Genomic DNA, 20,148 nt, shown 5'->3' with positions numbered 1-20,148 from the left:
CTCAACCCAATTGAGGTGGTTTTGGATGAGTTGGACCACAGAGTGAAGGAAAAGCATCCACCAAGTGCTCAGCATATGTGGGAACTCCTTCAAGACTGTTGAAAAAGCATTCCAGGTGAAGCTGGTTGAGAGAATGCCAAGAGTGTGCAAAGTTGTCATCAAGGCAAAGGGTGGCGACTTTGAAGAATCTCAAATATAAAATATATATTGATTTGTTAAAAAATCAATTTAAAAAAGGTGGTTACTACATGATTCCATATGTTATTTCATAGTTTTATGTCTTCACTATTATTCTGCGATGTAGAAAATAGTCAAAATAAAGAAAAACACATTTTTACTGGAACTGTACACATATTGTGGATCGGACCCATTTAATTTTTTTGTTGTCTAAAATGACACCCAAATCTAACTGCCTGTAGTTCAAGACCTGAAGCAAAGATATGCATATTCTTGATAAAATTTGAAAGGAAACACTTTGAAGTTTGTGGAAATGTTAAATTAACGTAGGGGAATAACACATTAGATCTGGTAAAAGATAATACAGTTTTATTTATTTTTGTTCCATCTTTGAAATGCAAGTGAAAGGCCACAATGTATTATTCCAGTTTAGGCGCAATTTAGATTTTGGCCACTATATGGCAGCAGTGCATGTGCAACTTTTTAGACTGATCCAGTGAACCATTGTATTTCTGTTCAAAATGTTGTGTCAAGTCTGCCCAAATGTGCCTAATTGGTTTATGAATACATTTATGTTCGAAACTGTGCACTCTCTTCAAACAATAGCATGATTTTATTTCACTGTAATAGCTACTGTAAATTGGACAGTGCAGTTAGATTAACAAGAATTTAAGCTTTCTTCCCATATCAGATATGTCTATTTCATGGGAAATGTTATTTTTACTTACAACCTTATGCTTGCGCATTAGCGCACATTAGCTCAACTGTCCCGCGGGGGAACACCGATCCTGTAGAGGTTTAATTAAAGCAAAAATGATTTGCTGATGGTGAACCCGAACAATCAAAATATAATCTAATTTAGCCTAAGCCCCGATCAGCAGGTAGCCTACAGTATATAGCCAGATGAGTCGATCAGCAGGTATGCCACATGTCAAACTCATTCCACGGAGGGCCGAGTGTCTGCGGGTTTTCGCTCCTCCCTTGTATTTGATTGATTTATTAAGGTCACTAATTATACCCCACACCTGGTTGTCTATGGCTTAATTGAAAGAAAAAAAACTGCAGACTCTAGGCCCTCCATGGAATAAGTTTGACACCCCTGAGGTAGGCTATATAGCCAGATGAGTCGTGTCTCCGGCACTTGCTTAGGCTACTTTAGTCTGGTAAAAACAGTTTTCAACTAGGTATTTGATAACAATAACCTAGCAAATAACATTGGTTGTCACTCAATGAATAAAACCTAGAATTGCGCCATTTTACAAACATTTGAATGCTGAAGGTGACTTGCGGCCTACCTCTCGTTGGTGAGTGCATGAAGCAGTGCACAGTGCGCAGTTTGACTAGGCTACTGATATTGCCTGTGTTGTTTGCAAATTGACTTGTAGATCAATGACTGTCAGCATAGTTACATGCTTAAGTTCAGCACTGAAGGAGAGGACATATCATTTGTCACAAAAAAATAGTGTATTTTCGGGATGTAGAAAAAGTAACATGAGCTAAAAAGAAATGAACCGCCAATTCGTAACGTTTGAATCGATTTTCTGACAGATTTGGATCGGTTTGGGGTCAGCGTAAAAAATTGACCCGGGAATCGATGCATATCCAAGCAGTTTTAGTTCTGTTTCCTTTTAACTTCTCCACGCAGTGGCAGGTTGTAGCCTCTGGCCTGCATAGCAGAAATGGCACATTCCCAGAAATGTTGACTAATGTCCATCGTCCCTGTCAAATAAATGTCAGAAAATCAACTAAAGTGAATCCATTTCCCAGACTAGCTGTGGTTTCCAGTTCCTGACTTGACTTCTGTTGCAGTGAAATGTACACATACACATTGTTTGTGTAGCAGTGTTTTGGGGCACTGTGTCTGACTATATGACCCCCCCCCCCCCCCAGGTGAATATCTGTGACGAGGTGGCAGAGTGTAGGAAGGACCAGGGGAAGCCTGTAGCTGGCTGTGAGCTGGACCATGGCCTGGTTGTTGGTCCTGTGGGAGTGGAGAGATCTCTACAGTACTCTACTGATGGGCTGCTCACACTCACATACAAAGGAGACCTGGACAGGCCTACAGGTACAGTCAATGGACCCAGCTATCTTCAATCATCACAGCTGCTCCCTTCAACATAAATGCATAATTTGCACAAAAATCATCGTACATACAGTCTTATATAATAGAGTTGCACATTACATATCTCAAGTTAGGATACATACTATGGCAATATTAGCATGGCTGCCTAAGAAAAGGAATCCACATTTTTTTTTCATGCTATATCCTGCATTCTCAAACATTTTTGACATAGAGATTTGCCAGAAGTTTGGTATAATTTCCGCCAGTAGTTTTGAAAGTAGCGCTCATGAGCCAAAACAGGCCAAAATGGTGTACAATTGTGTACAACGTCATTGTTCTCGAGCCTCTGTAACGTGTACCCAAAGAGAGTAAAAAAACAATGTGGTGTTGAGCTCACCCTGTCACCTCATTGGACAATACTGGCCCGACCTGATCCCTCCCATTTTAATCCTTGCAACCTCATTGGACATCATTCCACCTGCCAATCAACATTGTCCATCACCTTTGGGATCGGTTGACAATTATCTTCTAAATGTATTTGTGTGGCTACAATGCCATCTTTAAAAAAAAAAATGAGCTGGCGCACACCCTGAAATTTGTTTGTGTGGGGGTGCTGACTAACAGCGAAAGTCACACACTCCATATATAAACTCCCAGCAATTTAATGGGTATTTATCAACGTTTCGGTATCACTCTGCCTTCCTCAGGGTAATGTCATGAATACTTGAACCAGGTTATATAGACAATTAGTGCAACCAATGACAATTGTGAGGGCTGTATCATAATAATTTAATGAAACTTTAAAAAATATATATATAGTTTATGGCATATTAAATATATTACGCTATTATCATATAGAAACATAATTGAATATTTTACATCATATTAGCATCAAGATACATTATTGTTTAATTCAATTTCACATAATTGATTCGTATTTCATATTTGTTACATGTAATCTTTTGGTTCAGTCTTAATGTATAATGAGCATCATCAACAGGTGGAACATATTAGGTGTACGCTAATAAGCTGTAGCAAGAATATATCAATTTATAAGACTTGTTCATAAAAGAAAGATTTGTTCATAAGAAGGGCCTGAGATCAAGGTCAATATTCAGACCACTAGGGGTCAATGTTTTTAGATAGGATATCCAGTAAGCCTCCCTTTGTAGTAGAAGGATCTCGATGTTACCTCCTCTCCTTGGTAGAGCAACATGCTCAGTGCCTGTGTACTTGAGGGAGGAGATGGGATGGTTAGCTTCAACAAAGTGACCTGCTACTGGATAGTCAATGTTCTTACACCTGATTGAGCTGCGGTGTTCAGCTATGCGTTGTTTTAAATTGTCTTTTCGTTTGTCCTACGTAGGCTTTTCCACATGAACAGGTGATGAGATAGATTAATCTCTTGTTCTTGCATGAGATGATACCCCTAACAGGGATTTTTTAACCTTTATGTGGGTGTCTGAAGAAAGACGTTTTTATAGTGCTATTGCACGAGCCACATTTTGTAGTTCCCATTTAGAATGAGTGTCAAGATTGTCTGAGTGGGCTCAGGGGGCAGGTCAGATCTCACCAAACTATCTCCAATATTACGACCACGCTTCTAGACCACCAGGGGAGGTTCCTTGAAGAGGTGTGCGATTTTATTTTTTTATTTTTTCTTAATTTTTTTGGTCTGATTGCAGAATATGCCAGTGCTTTTTCAGGATTGCTTTCATTTTCTCCGAACCCTTGGTGTACTTTGTGCAAAAGACGGTTGCGTTGTTTTATTCTTTGGTTGAGTTTTTAGTAATTCCTCTCTTGGTTTTTGAGATATTTTCATCATTGCAGCATCAAGAGTTTTGTCCTTGTAGCCTCTCATTTAGAATTTATCTGTCATTTTTTTAGCATTGCTGTCAAAATCTGACTGGTGGCCACAGATTCGTTTTACCCTGCATAACTGGCTATATGGTAGACCATTCTTGAGGGGAAGGGGATGCACACTATCCCCACATAGCAAGGTATTGCGATCTGTGGGCTTTGTATGTAAGAATGCATCATTTTCTTTGATGATCCATAAGTCCAGGTAGTTTATTTTTCTCTCATCAGTCTGCATGGTGAATTTGAGGTATTCAGAGCTCTCGTTTAGTAGAATTTGGAATTCATTTAGTTCCTGCTGACTTCCTTCCCAGGACACAAAGACATCAGCTATGTATCTCTTCCATATGAGTATTTTAGAATGTAAGGGGTGTGTCTCTGTTTTATGATGGAGTGCTTCTTCAAATTATCCCACATACAGGTTTGCATAGTTGGGGGAAAAGGGGTAGCCCATAGCTACACCCCGAATTTGAAGGAAAAAGTCTGACTCAAAGACAAAGTAGTTATTGGATAATACCAGTTCAGTAAGTTGTAAGATGCAATCATTGGATGGAGCAAGGGGAGAGTCTCTCTGCTGAAGGACGTGTTGTAGCGCCTGCAAGCCTCCAGTGTGTGAGATGTTAGTGTACAAGCTCTCCACATCAAAAGTGGCCAGCAAGGTGCCCGCTGGTATCCTTCCTAAGCCCTAATGAGGTCATGTGACTAGTGTCTTTGAAGTAAGATGGGAGATTCTCAACCATCGGTTTAATGTGGTAATCCACAAATGTAGAAATGTTGGATGTCACAGAGTCGATTGCTGCTACAGTGGGTCTACCTGGAGGAGGAGACACTTGTTTGTGTAATTTAGCGACTGTATAGAAAGTTGGTATCTTGGGAAATTTCACACATTTTTTTGGTGATTTGTCCTGATTCCAAACAGCTTTCCACTGTGGATGTGATATTATGCTGGAATTCTAGGGTAGTTTGTGATAGAAGTCACCTTTAGATAGTTGTCGGCGACATTAATTCACAGTCACATTTATTTTGTTTACAAATTCCTCCCCCTTTGTCACATTTTTTAATGATAAGTCTTTAAGAGCCATTCTCTCGTCTCTACTCAGGTTATCACAGGATTTGAGTTTCTGTTTGTCTTTCAATAAGTCACCTACATCATTTTCAGCAATCCTACAGGAGATTTCTATGGATGCATTTCGTTTGGGGGAGGTACAAATGAACTTTTTGCTCTAATGTGGTTTTTGCTCTAATGTGGTTCTCTCAGAGTTGTCAGGTACCTCAGCTGGGTTAATGACTCCATCTCCTCCTTGACTCACGGTAGGACAGGTAAGTCTATTGATTAGCGTTGTAGACCTATGTATACATCTCACTGAGGATGACATTTCAAGTGGAGTCATGTAAATTTCACTCTTATCAAATAACTCACGCAATCTCAGATTACGGAAAAACTTCTATCTGGACATCAAAGTCATTTATGTATGCAGTGGGTACAAATGATAACCCCTTATTGAGAACACTGAGGTGAGCTGATGTCAGGGTCTTAATTGTTAAGTTGAAGACATTTAGCTCCTGTTGGACTCCTCCCTCAAATACACAGGCATTGAGCATGTTGCTTTACCAAGGAGAGGAGGTAACATCGAGATCCTTCTACTACAAAGGGATGCTTACTGGATATCCTATCTAAAAACATTGACCCCTAGTGGTCTGAATATTGACTTTGATCTCAGGCCCTTCTTATGAACAAATCTTTCTTTTATGAACAAGTCTTATAAATTGATATATTCTTGCTACAGCTTATTAGCGTACACCTAATATGTTCCCCCTGTTGATGATGCTCATTATACATTAAGACTGAACCAAAAGATTACATGTAACAAATATTAAATGAAATACGAATCAATTATGTGAAATTTGAATTAAACAATAATGTATCTTGATGCTAATATGATCTACAATATTCAATTATGTTTCTATATGATAACAATATCATAATATATTTAATATGCCATAAACTATATATATATTTCTTTAACCGTTTCACTAATTCATTTTAATTAACCTAATCATTATGACACACCCCTCACTATTGTCATTAGTTGCACTAATTGCACTGTTTGTCTACATAACCTGGTTCAAGTATTCATGACATTACCCCGAGGAAGGCACAGTGATACCGAAACGTTGGCTAAATACCCATTAAATTGCTGGGAGTTTATATATGGAGTGTGCGACTTTCTTTATTTTCTTAGTTTACAATGCCATCTTTAACACAACATTTTCTCGTTTGCATAGAAAATGTATTGAGAGAGAGAGAAATGAAACTACGACTAAGGTCTAATAAATCTACCTTCTAATTTCAGATGCTTTCTAGCTTCTGATGCGTGGATTTGATCAATGTATTTTTGCTCTTATCGAAATAACAAATTGTAAGCGCATGTAACCACTCATCCAACTTGCTTCAGAGCGCACGTTCATTACATGACAGGAACGAGCACGTAGATCTCATGGACTAAATGAGGTTAGAATGTAAGGTTAGAATGTAAGGATTCTGTGCCTTTTTCTGCTGGGAGAGGACTGTAGATCGTTTATTATGCATGTATGAGCCATACATTGACGCGTTGAGTCCAAAAAGAGAGGTTTAAAAAAATAAATAACAACTTCGTCTTCAATCCTCTGGAAAAGCCCTTTTTAATGAGTCAGTTCATAAGCATTTGGTCTGATAACTGTCCTGATTCCTCCCTTCTCCCCCAGGCACCAGGGACACCTTCACCATTAGTTTTGTGTGTGACCAGGACGCCCACCCTGGCACTCTGAAACTGGTCCGAGAAGAGCTCAGCTCGTCTACACACGTCACCCATGATGTCCTCTTTGAGTTCTACACAGCCCTGGCATGCATCCCTGCCCCTGTGGACTGTCAAATCACTGGTAGGAACAACACTGTCAATGTCTTCAAAACAGTGTGTATGTCTTCAGTACGTCTCTAACGAGGCATATCACTTTATCCACCTTAACAAACTCTGGTCATAGAAATGGGTATTTTCATTAATTGAAAGATGTTGTTTGTCCTTCCATTTTAGATTCCCATGGTAACGAGTATGACCTGAGTCACCTGAGCAGGGACAGTGAAGACAGTCCCTGGGTGGCCATTGACACGGCTGAACAGGCTAAGAAACGCAGCTTCTTCATCAACGTGTGTAAACCTCTGCCTCCGGTCCAGGGCTGCCCCGGTGAGTCACACGCCATGAGCCTATGTTGATATGCCAGCCAATGAGGAGGAATACCTCTGTGCTGTACCATCAGTGTAGCATTACTCTTGACCATTTCTAGCTTTGTGTTTTAACTACTGTACATGCATCTATGTGTGCATCTGCAGCGGGCCTCTTGGGTGCATGTGGCACCATGGAGGGTAAAGGTGTGAACCTGGGCTACGTCCAGTCCAGCCCCCAGGTGGCCTCTGACGGCTCCATCAGCATTGTCTACCTCAACGGGGACCGCTGTGACACAGACCACTACTCCACACGTATCATCTTCCAGTGTGACGACAACCCTGTGAGTAAAATACACGCATCTTGTTCTCTATGGGAATGCTCTTCTATGTTATGGCCATAGAGTTGGTGTACATATCAATGGCAGGAATCTGTGTGAAATTTTACTTTTTGATGTTACTGATCCTAATACCATATATTTTCCCTCCTAATACCTATATTTTTCTTGGTTGGTTCCTTTACTAATAGGGTTCTCCTGTATTTGACCGCCAAGACGGCTGTGAATATGTGTTCATCTGGAGAACCTCCGAGGCGTGCCCTCTCACCAGCGCTCAGGGTAGGTTTTGGAGGAGGAGGCTGCCGTGTTTAATGTCGTGGCTCTGACTAAGACTGTTACTTCTCTCCACTAGTGTCATCATCATGCTCAAGTTAACTCTCCTCTCCCTGACTCCTGCAGGTGAAAACTGTAAAGTCAAGGACCCCAGAAGTGGCTACATGTTTGACATGAGTTCCCTGTCAGGGAAGGACTACATGGTGAAGAGTGGCCAGTACCAGTACCACTTCTCTGTCTGTGGGGGGCTTCAGAGAGGGATCTGCACACACAAAGACACAGGCGGTGACCAGGTGTCAGTCTGTCAGGTGGAAGGCAGCACCCACAGAATTGCCGGTATGTAAACCTGTATAAAATACTTGGTCTTTAAAAAAGCTTTGATTTTGGTTTGTTAGTAACTGATCAAAAACCTCAGGCATGTTGCTTTTGTTTTATAATGTATTAGGCATGGCCTCCCAGACTCTGAGCTATGTTGGAGAACAGCTGGTACTCAACTACACTGGTGGGGAGACCTGCCATAGGATCTATCAGAGATCCACAGCGATCTACTTCTCCTGTCATCCTAAAATGAACCCTGTGAGTCTGAGCGTAGCGAAAGAGGAAACCTCTAATGCAACTTCTCTGCTTGTCCCAATGTGTGCTTGGATGTCGTAGTTACTGGGGTTGTTTTGTGTTGTTTCTGCCTATAGGGGGTGCCAGAATTTATCAAGGAAACTGCAGAGTGCACCTACCTCTTTACCTGGCGTACAGCTCTCGCCTGTATCCCCGTGAAAACTACCAGCTGCTCATACCAGTACGCATAGTCATATTTTATTATATTCTGGGAGCCCTCTTCCAACCACAACCTTCTCTTTCTCCCAGACAATGACTGGTTTCCCCTTTGTCTCCTATCTTTCTAACTACTTTTTATTCTTCCTCTCACAGAGATTCTAATGGAAACTCGTACGACCTCTCCTCTCTGGCCCTGAACTCCAGAAACTGGGTGGTGGAGCCCAGCACTGGGAAGCAGGAGCGCTACTACATCAATGTCTGCAAGTCTCTGGTGCAAGAGGGGGGTAAGTGCCTATCCTCAACACCAGCATCCTTTAAATGAAGGACACTGGTGGTGCCTATATCCTTTTTTATTTCCCCATTTGTGTGAACAAATATCAGCGTTCTCAAAGTCTTCATTCACTATTTGAGTTGTGCAATTATGCTCGCCTTCTGAACCATGGGATACATATTTCTCTCCTCATGTTGTAGGCTCCTGGAAGTGTCCGTCCAACGCAGCGTCCTGTCTGAAGAGCGGGGAGCACTATGTGAGTCTGGGAGAGGCAGAGTCTGCCCCACAGTGGGATCAGAACATCCTTGTACTCAAGTACACCAACGGAGAGATGTGTTCCGGTGGACAAAGGAATAAGAGCACTATCATACGCTTCAAATGTGACCGGGACAAAGTGGTAAGGGATTATAGACATCACACACATGCAGATACACACATTACGCATAAACACAAATATGCACACGCACAGATATGCACACACACAATAGGTAGAGCATGGCGTTTGCAACGCCAGTGTTGTGGGTTCGATTCTCACGGGGGACCAGTATGAAAATGAATGCACTCACTACTGTAAGTCCCTCTGGATAAGAGTGTCTGCTAAATGACTAAAATGTAACTGAGTAGACGGACTGTGTTTCTGCCCCAGGACTCAAGACCAACCCTGATCATGGCCATAGAGGACTGTGTCTATACCTTTATGTGGTTCACTGCAGCCGCCTGCCCCCTCAACAGCAGCCAGCATGGCGACTGCAGAGTCACCAATCCAGTCACCGGTGAGTGCCATTCCCACGCACAGCCACTGAAAACTGAAAGACCGCTGCCTGCACTAGACCATATTAAAAAAAATTGGAGAAAGTATTTGCAGTTAGTATGATTATCATTGAAAAATACCATCATTCTCATAGAATCTCGGTGTAGTAGTTTTATTTTTTTTTTTAAATACATTTGGACACGTGTATGTATGTACTGTGTTGCCCTCCTGAACCCAGGCCACCTCTTTGACCTGAATGGACTAAGCCAGGAGGGAGGCTACACTGTGTATGACAACCTGGACCCTAGGAAGATGTTCCGGCTCAACGTGTGTGGGGAAGTGGCCAACGCAGGCTGTGGACCAGACACAGGTAAGACTATATTCTATCTCACAAGCTCTGGGTTGGCTGGGAAAGCTCTAATACTGGTCAAAGCCACATCCCATCAGGAATCAATCAACAGGACTGCCAATGTGTCTGCCATCCAGCAGTGATCAGCTTACTGAGCCATGGACCAGACAGGGGTCCCAAGACAACTGTGTAGAAATTAAGCAGACATTTCTAGACGATGTTGGTTTATTCAGTGGTATTTTGTATTAGGTCTGCGGCTCTGCTTTAGACTTAGGACTGTGAGGCTGGTTCTCTAATATGTTACCTTCCTGGATGAAGAGAACTAGATGTTCAAAGACATTCAAACATTCACATGAGACATTTTGAAACTGAAAAAGCTAACAAAAAATGTGGCGCAGCGGTCTAAGGCACTGCATCACGTGCTTTAGACCCGGACATCACTACAGACCCGGGTTCGATCCCGGGCTGTATCGGGAGTCCCATAGGGCGCAGCGCACAATTGACCCAGCGTCGTCTGGGTTAGGGGAGGGTTTGGCCAGGGGGGGTTGGCTGGGGGGGTTTTACTTGGCTCATCGCACTCCAGCGACTCTGGCGGGCCGGGCGCCTGCAGGCTAACCTCGGACGTCAGTTGAACGGTGTTTCCTCCTCTGGCTTCCGGGTTAAGCGGGCGGGTGTTAAGAAGCGCGGTTTGGCAGGTTGTGTTTCAGAGGACGCATGACTTGACCTTTGGCTCCCGAGCCTGTTGGGGAGTTGCAGCGATGAGACAAGATCGAAAGTAGGGAGGAAAAGGGGGTGAAATACAAAATAAACATATATTTAAAAAAAATAATAATAATGAATCCTTGTGCAAAATTTCTAGAAATGGAGTGCTTAGACTTGAGTTTGATCAACGTAGACAGTCTGTTCAGTTGCTTATGGTAATGTAGTTGTTTGTGCGTGAAGGTGCAGGTGTGTGTATCAAGGAGACCAAGAGTGCTCTGAGTGGCGGGCGGGCCAGCAGGAAGCTGTCATACCTGGACCAGGTGGTGGAACTGACCTATGAGGGCGGGGCTGTGTGTGCAGCCAACCCCGCCATCACACACAAAAGCATCATCAGCTTTGTATGCAAGGCCCACGGAGAGGCCAGCACGGGGCCAGTACTGGTGTACTCAGACAAGAACACGTGCACACACTTCTTCTCCTGGCACACGCCCCTGGTGTGCGAACAGCAGGTAATTACAAGTGTCTTTTCCCAATTCCAAAACAACCCGTAGCCTTATACTCCCTAGACTGAGTATAACTGAAAAGATTAGATAGACATAAGTAATATGGCAATTTGCATTACCTAGCCCCTAATTGATAGGTGGAATTTCTTTGATAGTGCTTACCAGTCCTTGATGTAAATTCATTTTAAACAAGTCAATGTACTGGTCATCTATTGTTACTGATGTAACTGACTGTCTGTGTTGAATAAACAAACTACATGCATGTGCTGCTTTACACAGGTGACAAAGATTTTCTTAATACTTAATAATGTTCAGTCTGCTGAATTACCTCAACTGACATCATATTGAGGTGTTCAGATCTCAACCAACAGCTGTCAACTTTCTATTCAAATTTGGTGTACTGTATTGGGTGTATTATATCTAAGAGGCAATTTAATATGTAAACATCTGATGTATCTTTTTTCTTTGCTAGTCCCCATCGTCTCTCTCTTTCATGATGTTTCCATAGGTGAAGTGTTCAGTCCTGAACGGCTCTACCCTTATCGACCTGACTCCTCTGATCCATGTGACGGGCTACTACATGGCCACAGACGAGGACCTGGTGGACAAGGACCAGTCCCCTGACTTTTACATCAACATCTGCCAGCCCCTCAACCCCATCCCTGGGGTCACCTGTCCCCCAGGGGCCGCTGTCTGCATGGACCCTGACGAGGGGCCCCCTGTAGTGAGTCACACGCAGAGAAACGCATGCACCACAACACACACAGCAGAAATGAAGACTCTTTAATAGTATTCCTTCTGTGTTTACAAACCAGCATGCTTAAGGATTTATCTCTGTCTCTCTCCTGCTAACAGGACATTGGTCGAATCACTTCCACCCCGGAGTTCAACAGCATGACCAATGAGGTGTCAATCACCTTCAACAGCACCACCACCTGCCCCTCTGACTCCACCCAGAACTACACTTCCACCATCCTGTTCACCTGCCAGAGAGGCCTGGAGCTGGTCAGTACCACACGTTTCACAGATGGAGTGTCTATTTATTAGTGACCTTTTCTCACTGATGGTTCTTGTGTTGAAAGCTGCCTTTGCAGAATGAAAGCCTCTTTCCTGTCCCCCCAGGGCTCGCCCCAGATGATCAGGAAGCAGGACTGTATGTATGTGTTTGAATGGGCCACTCCGCTGGTCTGTCCTGATGCCACTCAGACCAGTTTCTGTAACCTAACTGACTCACAGCTGCAGTTCACCTTTGACCTCTCACCCCTCTCTGGGGAGATCCAGGTGGGTTGACCTTTCATACGTGGCCTCTTACCCTCGATATACCTACTTCTACTTAGCTATATTTCTTATCTATGCATTAACACACAGTTGTCCATGTATTAGGTGGACAGGGCTTTCTAAGTAGTTATTCTGTTTCATGATGCCTTTCATCCTTGTTGATACCCTTTGTCTTTCTCTTCCAGGTGCCCGGCGTCGGTTCAGAGACCTATAAGATCAATGTGTGTGGGGCGGTGACGGACCCCAAATGTAAGAACAGTGCAGTGTGTGTGCAGTCGCCGGGCGTTTCAGCATTCTCCTATGGCATCAGCCAGGCCATGACTATGGACTACAAACACGAGGAGCAGGCTGTCATTATGCAGTACGGAGGAGGAGACATCTGCCCAGCAGGTTAGACTGTTCTCAGTCAGTCCTGCCTCTGAATCTATGACTAAGCCGCTAATGACACCTATATATATATATGGTGTTATTTAAGATGCGACCTATGATGCCTTGATGTGGTGTTGTATCCCAAAGTGAAGCTCATTTGAGACAAAATATAGTGCTGTTTTTTTTATTGCTGTACATGTTTTCCTTTTTAGTGACTGAGAATGAGGAGGTGTGCGTGTTTCCCTTCAACTTCCTGAAGAAGTCGTACACAGCGTGTACAACCGAGGGCAGGATGGATGGGAGAGACTGGTGTGCCACCACCAGCGACTTTAACAAGGACAGGAAATGGGGATTCTGCGCTAATGGTAATTACTGGTCGAAGCAATGCTTTTAGGCGATCTTGTATAATGTGGAACAGAGTTGGCTCTGGGCTTAACTGTGCTCAATACTGCTGTGTGTGTCGTCTCCCTCTCAGTTACAGGGAAGAGGCAGTCGTCCATCCTGTTCACCTGTGACCAGTCAGCCGGCCATGGCACCCCAGAGCTTCTCAGTGAGACAGGAGGCTGCGCTGCCACCTTCCAGTGGAGAACCACGACTGTATGCCCACCCAAGAAGATGGAGTGTAAGCTGGTGAACCAGCACCAAACTTACGACCTGCGCACCCTCTCCTCTCTCACAGAGCCCTGGAAGTTCAGCCACAACAAAATGGCGTATGTTTAGCTTTTCCCTACTCCTTCTCTGTATCTTCCTCTCTCTCTCCCTCCTACTCCTCTCCCATTCTGTCTTTCTCTCCCTCTGTACAACTTGATGATGAGTGAAAATGCACAGTAGTGGCAAGCTGTTAGAAAAAAAAACTATTTGAGCTTTAGCTTGGCTGTGCTCTCTCCAGGTACTATATCAACCTGTGCCAGGGGATCCATGGGGGCCTGCCAGACTGCCCTGAGGGAGCCACAGTGTGCCGGAGGACCAGCGAGGGGAAGACCCAGACCCTGGGCCGTGTCTACACCCAGAAGATGGCCGTCTCTGGTGGGTCTTACAGCTCCCTCACACCCACACCTTAGCAGGACTGGAGGAAACTCTTTCAAAATTGGAATGTCATGTGTTACGTTTCACATTGTTCTTGGGCTTGTGTCCCAACCCACTAAAATAAGCTGTGATAGATGTATTGCCTTAACCAACCCTCCCTCTCCCAGATAAGAAGATCCTAGTGAGCTACACCATGGGAGACACTGTGTGTGGAAATGGCCTCAAGGCCAAGACAGTGGTCCAGCTGACCTGTGGTCCTAATATAGGCCAGCCCAAGCTGCTGAGGTGAGTGGGCTGTAAGCAGTTCGCTTGGGAGAGCCTCCTTGCCTGTAGCCTTGTCCCAGATCTGTTCGTGACAGATAACCAGCTGCTATGGTTGTTGGCTATACAGCACAAACAGATCTGGGACCTGGCCTTCTCTCCTACAGAGGAAAGCCAGCTGGCCTCCAGTCAGCAACTAATATGTGGACCTGTGGGCAAAACAAACTTATTAATCTCAATAACACTAGGAAAAGTTACTGAATGATCAAGTTGGAGGCACTTTAACCTCCGTAGTTGAAAATTGACCATTTAAATGTCCTTTTCAAGTCTTGAACGTCATGTTTATTTTTCTAGTTCAACTTTTCCATCGCTCACGGTTTCATTTGTCGCTCTTTCAAGGATTCCTGTTAACGCTCACACAGACACATATACTGTACACACACTCTCTGACTAAATGTCTGTGTCTCTGTGCTTAGCGTGGATGAAGCCTCGTGTGAGTTTGTGCTGGGCTGGGAGACGCGTGCGGCATGCGCTGCTCAACAACGTGAGGTGGTGATGGTCAACGGAACCATCAAAGTCCCCGATACAGGTGCCAACTTCAGCCTGGGGGCCCTCTACTACAGGTGACACCTCTCACCACTAACACAGTTCAATCAACCAACTTTATTGTCACAACAACCCAGGCCACCTCTCCATTCTAGTCCCGTGTCGCTCAGTTGGTACAGCATGGTGCTTGCAACGGCAAGGTTGTAGGTTTGATTCCCATGGGGGACCAGTATAGAAAAAATATTTTTTTGTAACGGTCATAAAGCTAGAGTTAAACAATTAACCCTGATAATATTATATTGACACCTGTTATGAGTCAAGTTCATGTGCTGAGCCGAAAACATGTTTTTTTTTTTACATGTTTAAAAAAACAAAACAAAAACATGTTATCTTCCAGGTCATTGATCATAGGTCAAAGCATAGAATTAGGAATTAGAATACTAGAATGGAGATGAACCTTCTTATGATGGTCCAAAGATCAGCCATGTTTGTCAGGGAGCTGGTCAACTATGGTTTTGCCAGTGCTGTGATAAGATATTGTGTAAAACAATGAATGTGAATAATTTATTTTCACTGTATGTGTATTAACTAGCTAGCTAGCCAGCCAACCTGTTTTAGAGGAATGATTCCATAAATGTTTCAAATTTAACTCCCAAAAAGCCAACATTCCATTCAAACAATGCAGTCAATTCACAGCCATTACACTGGCTCAAATCAGTTGATGATAGGACTTTGACAAGTTGTAAATGCAACAAATAATCATATAATAGCACTCACGACTTTCCAAGAAAACAAAATCTGTGATATTTATGGTCTGTTTACATATATTCTAGAAGCTATTTATACAAAAATTGTGAATAAAACCTGTATAAACTATATTTATAATTCCAATACACAATTTCTGATACATCACATGCCTTACTTTTATTTTCCTGCATAAGTCAAAGCAGGAAATGCATCACCTATGCCTCTACTGCCATTCATTCCAATTAGACTGGTTTTGGATTTCTCCCTGACTAAGATGGCTGCCATTTTGGCCCATTGTGGAACTTTGAGGGTTTATGACAACCCCTCTAGTAATTTAATATGATCTCTATGGGTCAAAGCCTCTTATGTCATAAATGGTCAAATGTTGCTCTGGCCTCTTAACTGCCTAAATGCCTATTACAACACCAGTGGGCCTTTGATGCAATTGAACCTCTCTACAGTTGCAGCAGGGAACATAAAACAAATGTTTAGAAATGTACTAGAGGGAAGATAAAATAAGCCTTTTATGAATGTACTCAGGCCAGGTTTTTTGTCCGTCTGTCCACTCTGTAGGCTCCACCAGGCCTCTGGGGACATTCGCTCCAATGGGGACAAGTACATCTATGACATTCAGCTGTCAGGCATCACCGACAGCTCCTTCTCCATGTGTCTCGGGGCCAACATCTGCCAGGTGAAGATCAACGGAGACTACAGTAGGAAGATCGGCTCCTCCAGCAAGGCCAAGTACTACATCAAAGGTAAGACACAAGCTAGACACAGGTTTACTCCAAAGTGGTCTGGGCCTTTGGGGAATAGAGTATGGGTGGGTTTGGATCGTGGTGTTGAACATCCTCAGTGCCTCACCTTGCAAACATCCTCAGTGCCTCACCTTGCACTTATTAAAGATGAGACAGATGTCAACATCACTCACAAGATACAGTAATTGGTAATCATGTATACTTACATTGACGTCAATGACTCAATGAGCTCACTCCATTAAGCTGCTTGTGATTGACGGATGGACTCTTTCTCCTCAGGTGGTAATCTGGACGTGCTGGTCCCATCGGAGTCTGTGTGTATGCGGGACAATTCCAATACGGTGTCGTCGGCCATCTTGTTCCAATGTAACCCCTCAGCCGGGGAGGGCATCCCAGAGTTTCTGTTGGAGACGGACGGATGCCAGTACCTCTTCATCTGGCACACCTCCACTGTCTGTGGCCTAGTGTGAGTGAACAACTCGACACACAGACATCAGGATAGTGTTCAGTTGTTTCAAAAAAGGAGAAAATGCTTTGAAACAGGAAGTACTACCTGAAGTTGGCCTATAAAAAGGCTTTTCAACTTCAGCTTTAAAGCGCTTTCTTCCAGTTGTGTCTATTGAAAGCGACCCAGAGCTGTTAATTCTATTACCAGTCCATACATTGAATTGGACTTTGAATTTGAATGAAAGATGCTGTATAAAGTAGAAGTGTGACATTTTGTCTGGTGTGCCGTACAGAACTGTGGATACCTCCGAGTCCAAGCAGACTGATGATGACGGAGGGGAGGACCATAGGGCCTTGTCTGGGAGGAGCCAGGCTGTGGGGGCGGTCCTGAGTGTGCTATTGGTTGTGCTGACCATCTGTCTGCTGGTTCTGCTACTGCACAAACGAGAGAGGAGGTAGATACATCTCGCATAGGGGCTATAGATACTAATTTGTGAATACAGCTTCAGTGTGTTTTGGTCATATGGTACATGCATCCTATTATCTTTTCATCTTTTCCTAAATCTTTTCTATTTCCAGGGAGCTGGTTATACAGAAAGTGATTGGATGTTGCAGGAGAGGAACCCCTGTTTCTTATAAATACTCCAAGGTATCCACACCAATAAACCCTATAGTACAGTACAGATCAAATCAACCAGCTACAGTATATAGTCTCTTCAATTCTGTTTATATTTTAAAGTAATTGATTCCATATCAATGATGGTGTGGTGAGTTCCCAGTGCTGAATCTTCTCCCCTGTCTGTCTGTTTGTCCCTGCAGGTGACCATGGATGATGAGGGAGGGGACGATGAAATGGAGTGGCTGATGGAGGAGATGGAGGCCCCAGCCATGTCCTCTCGCCTCGGGAAGGAGGGCCAGGAGAACGGCCACATCACCACCAAGCCCGTCAACGGCGACGCCCTGCGCTCCTTCTCCCTGGACGAGCAGGAGGACAGTGAGGACGAGGTCCTATCTGTCCCCGGGGTGCGTGTCCATGGTGGTCGGACCACTCTACGGCCCTCGAGCTCCAGGACCCGCACTTCAGGACCCCTCCGCAGCGCCCTGCTGGAGGAGGAGAGTGATGAGGACCTGGTGGGGCTCCTGGAGGACAGGGGGAGGAGGGGAAGGGCCAAGCCTCACCGTGACGACAGACCCCCCCACAGGAAACAACAAGAGCCCCAGGATGACAGCGATGAGGACCTGCTGAGAGTGTGAGGGACTCCCCATTCTCCCGTCCACCTGAACTAATATCTCTCTCTTACTCTTTCTCTCTCTCTTTCTCTGAATGTCTCCACACAACGACGACAACGCAAGAAAGCTGAAACCCTTAGAGGCGTTTTGTTTATTTTGTAAAGGGAACGATGCAGAATGTCTGTTGGCTGTTTACAGTTTTAAAGAGCAGATTTTTTGGGGGGGGGACCTCTTCGAAAGAAAGTCGATGCCTTCCTGATGAGTGTTTTTCATCAATTCATTGTTTTTGTACTGTTTGATTTAATTTATGTACATAGGTAATGGTATTCTATTTTGTCACTTGCATCTTCCTGAGAATTGCTTATTCAAGTTTTTTAATATTTAATTTTGTGTTCTGATTTGCTCTGTAAAACTCTATACTGCTAACCTTGCCAGGATTGGACATGATTGGCCTCTGCCTGAATGGATTGTTGTGAAAATGGAAAATAAGTTATTGGGAAAACAGGGACTTGAAACTGTGTTGCTCAAACCATAACTCATTGGTACATGAGATTCTTAGGTTGTATTTTTTTTTTAGAGTTCCCTAAATCGTATTTATTCAACAACAGTATATCAAATCATCATGTGGTTTTGTACTTGCACTCCATATGTACCATATGTATAACAGGCACAGCTAGTTCCTGTATCTGTTAAATGCTATAAATTAACTTTGCTTATTGATGTTGCCTTGTTAAAGTCATGACCTAAGTTTATTTGAAAAGGGACGTTTTCTGTAGAGCTGAAACTCACTTTTTGCCAAATTGCATGTGCTATCCCTCATAAACGGAAGTCATGAAAGTTGTAGCTAGTGCCATTAAAGATGCAATGTATTTGTGAGCTTGAGATCCCCTTTTCGGTCTTACTCAGCCATATCTATCCCTTTACTGGGTCTTTAGCAGAAATCACAGTATTACCTTTCTGGGAAAATATGGATTATTTGAAATTAATTTAGCATTTATCAGTTGGCACACACAAGTACACAAATCACATGTACACAGGCAGTCACTTATTCCACTCATGTATTTGCAGTTGGGACAATGTCTCATATTAATGTCAGTGGTACAGAACAGTAATTAGAAAAAGCTTTTGAAGTGGAACTTGCCTCACTAACCAGTCTGGCTACAGGATTCTTGTTACCGTTGTCTCTCTTCAGACTTCAAATTGGAGAGTTTATTTGTTATGCCAGTGTTTATCACCAGTGTTGAAGCTAATGTTCACACACTTATTAGCAAGCCGCTGGCCATAGCAACCTTATCCAAAAAATAATGGTTCACCTTTCAGGGTATTTATTAAGGTTTGTAGCTGTACGTGTTATTAATAGGAGAAACGTTTTGGAATAACAGCAGAAAAAAATTCACAATGTTGTGCGAGATTATAAAATTGTTCTAATTTTGCATTTCTTTTCATAAGTTTCCACACCTCCAAGATCATGAATTGAAATTGTGACATAACTGCACAAAGGCTAATATTTAAAACAGACATTACTGTAGAAGTCAGATGAAAAAAATAAATAAATAAAACTAAGACTTCAAACCATTGCAAGTCAGTGTTTGAGTTTGGTCCCTGAGAAAAAATGAGATGTCTTCAGGTACTTTGATATGGGGAAAGATCACTTGCTACCTTTCTTCAGGAGTGATGGAAAGTAATCCTGTGTGGTAGTAATGTGAAGGAAATCCTTGCTCGTTGTATAATGTCTAGGTCTGCTGTAAGCACCAAAGCACGTCTGCTTGGTTCATCTGTGTGGGTATGAATAATGGGATAAGGAGCTCCACTCTGATGAGTTGGTACTTTTGGAGGTGATTTGGTTCTTGTATGTTACTTTCTCAAACATGTTTTACTGCTTTTTGTCTGTTTTCATGTTTAAATTTTGATGTAAAAATGTTGCATTATTTGAATAAAAAAAGAGCTCAGCTGTCCGTCACTGTTGTTTCTAGTAAAGAGTAACATCATTTAGCACTTCCAGGATTGTGGAGATTTCACTAAGGTTACTATGAAAGGTCAACAGGTTGATGCATTTATTGAACAGAACCTCAGAAGTCTCAGTACTGTACACCAGTACTGTATGTTTCCCTAGTCATAAATCACTGAGGCTTCAAAAGGAAAATGTGAGGTAGACCTACATTTCTGTAAGATTTTTCATTCTTTTGACCATGTTGACTTTCCACTGTAAACTTTTAAAAAGTGACGAAAGCAC

At 43.2% G+C, this 20,148-nt stretch overlaps 1 protein-coding gene across 1 annotated transcript in view; it reads left to right on the top strand.

Annotated features, from left to right (window-relative positions):
• Positions 1 to 19,870, top strand: part of LOC139556298 (cation-independent mannose-6-phosphate receptor-like) — a 37,685-nt gene extending 17,815 nt beyond the window's left edge. Inside the window, exons 22-48 of the mRNA XM_071370111.1 lie at positions 2,068 to 2,242; positions 6,842 to 7,015; positions 7,168 to 7,317; positions 7,464 to 7,639; positions 7,825 to 7,912; positions 8,033 to 8,242; positions 8,352 to 8,482; positions 8,596 to 8,699; positions 8,831 to 8,961; positions 9,149 to 9,345; positions 9,595 to 9,721; positions 9,938 to 10,069; positions 10,991 to 11,259; positions 11,762 to 11,977; positions 12,109 to 12,258; positions 12,376 to 12,534; positions 12,717 to 12,921; positions 13,113 to 13,265; positions 13,376 to 13,610; positions 13,790 to 13,926; positions 14,094 to 14,211; positions 14,664 to 14,810; positions 16,054 to 16,238; positions 16,518 to 16,704; positions 16,979 to 17,140; positions 17,265 to 17,334; positions 17,505 to 19,870. Of these exons, the coding sequence (XP_071226212.1) occupies positions 2,068 to 2,242; positions 6,842 to 7,015; positions 7,168 to 7,317; positions 7,464 to 7,639; positions 7,825 to 7,912; positions 8,033 to 8,242; positions 8,352 to 8,482; positions 8,596 to 8,699; positions 8,831 to 8,961; positions 9,149 to 9,345; positions 9,595 to 9,721; positions 9,938 to 10,069; positions 10,991 to 11,259; positions 11,762 to 11,977; positions 12,109 to 12,258; positions 12,376 to 12,534; positions 12,717 to 12,921; positions 13,113 to 13,265; positions 13,376 to 13,610; positions 13,790 to 13,926; positions 14,094 to 14,211; positions 14,664 to 14,810; positions 16,054 to 16,238; positions 16,518 to 16,704; positions 16,979 to 17,140; positions 17,265 to 17,334; positions 17,505 to 17,939 (4,623 nt within the window). The 3' untranslated portion in view covers positions 17,940 to 19,870. The remainder of the gene's footprint in view (positions 1 to 2,067; positions 2,243 to 6,841; positions 7,016 to 7,167; positions 7,318 to 7,463; positions 7,640 to 7,824; positions 7,913 to 8,032; positions 8,243 to 8,351; positions 8,483 to 8,595; positions 8,700 to 8,830; positions 8,962 to 9,148; positions 9,346 to 9,594; positions 9,722 to 9,937; positions 10,070 to 10,990; positions 11,260 to 11,761; positions 11,978 to 12,108; positions 12,259 to 12,375; positions 12,535 to 12,716; positions 12,922 to 13,112; positions 13,266 to 13,375; positions 13,611 to 13,789; positions 13,927 to 14,093; positions 14,212 to 14,663; positions 14,811 to 16,053; positions 16,239 to 16,517; positions 16,705 to 16,978; positions 17,141 to 17,264; positions 17,335 to 17,504) is intronic.
• The last annotated feature ends 278 nt before the right edge of the window (positions 19,871 to 20,148 follow it).

Source organism: Salvelinus alpinus, chromosome 27 (assembly GCF_045679555.1).
Source record: "Salvelinus alpinus chromosome 27, SLU_Salpinus.1, whole genome shotgun sequence".
NCBI lineage: Eukaryota > Metazoa > Chordata > Actinopteri > Salmoniformes > Salmonidae > Salvelinus > Salvelinus alpinus.
The sequence above is the reverse complement of the archived record's forward strand: the minus strand, read 5'-3'. Positions and strand labels throughout refer to the sequence as shown.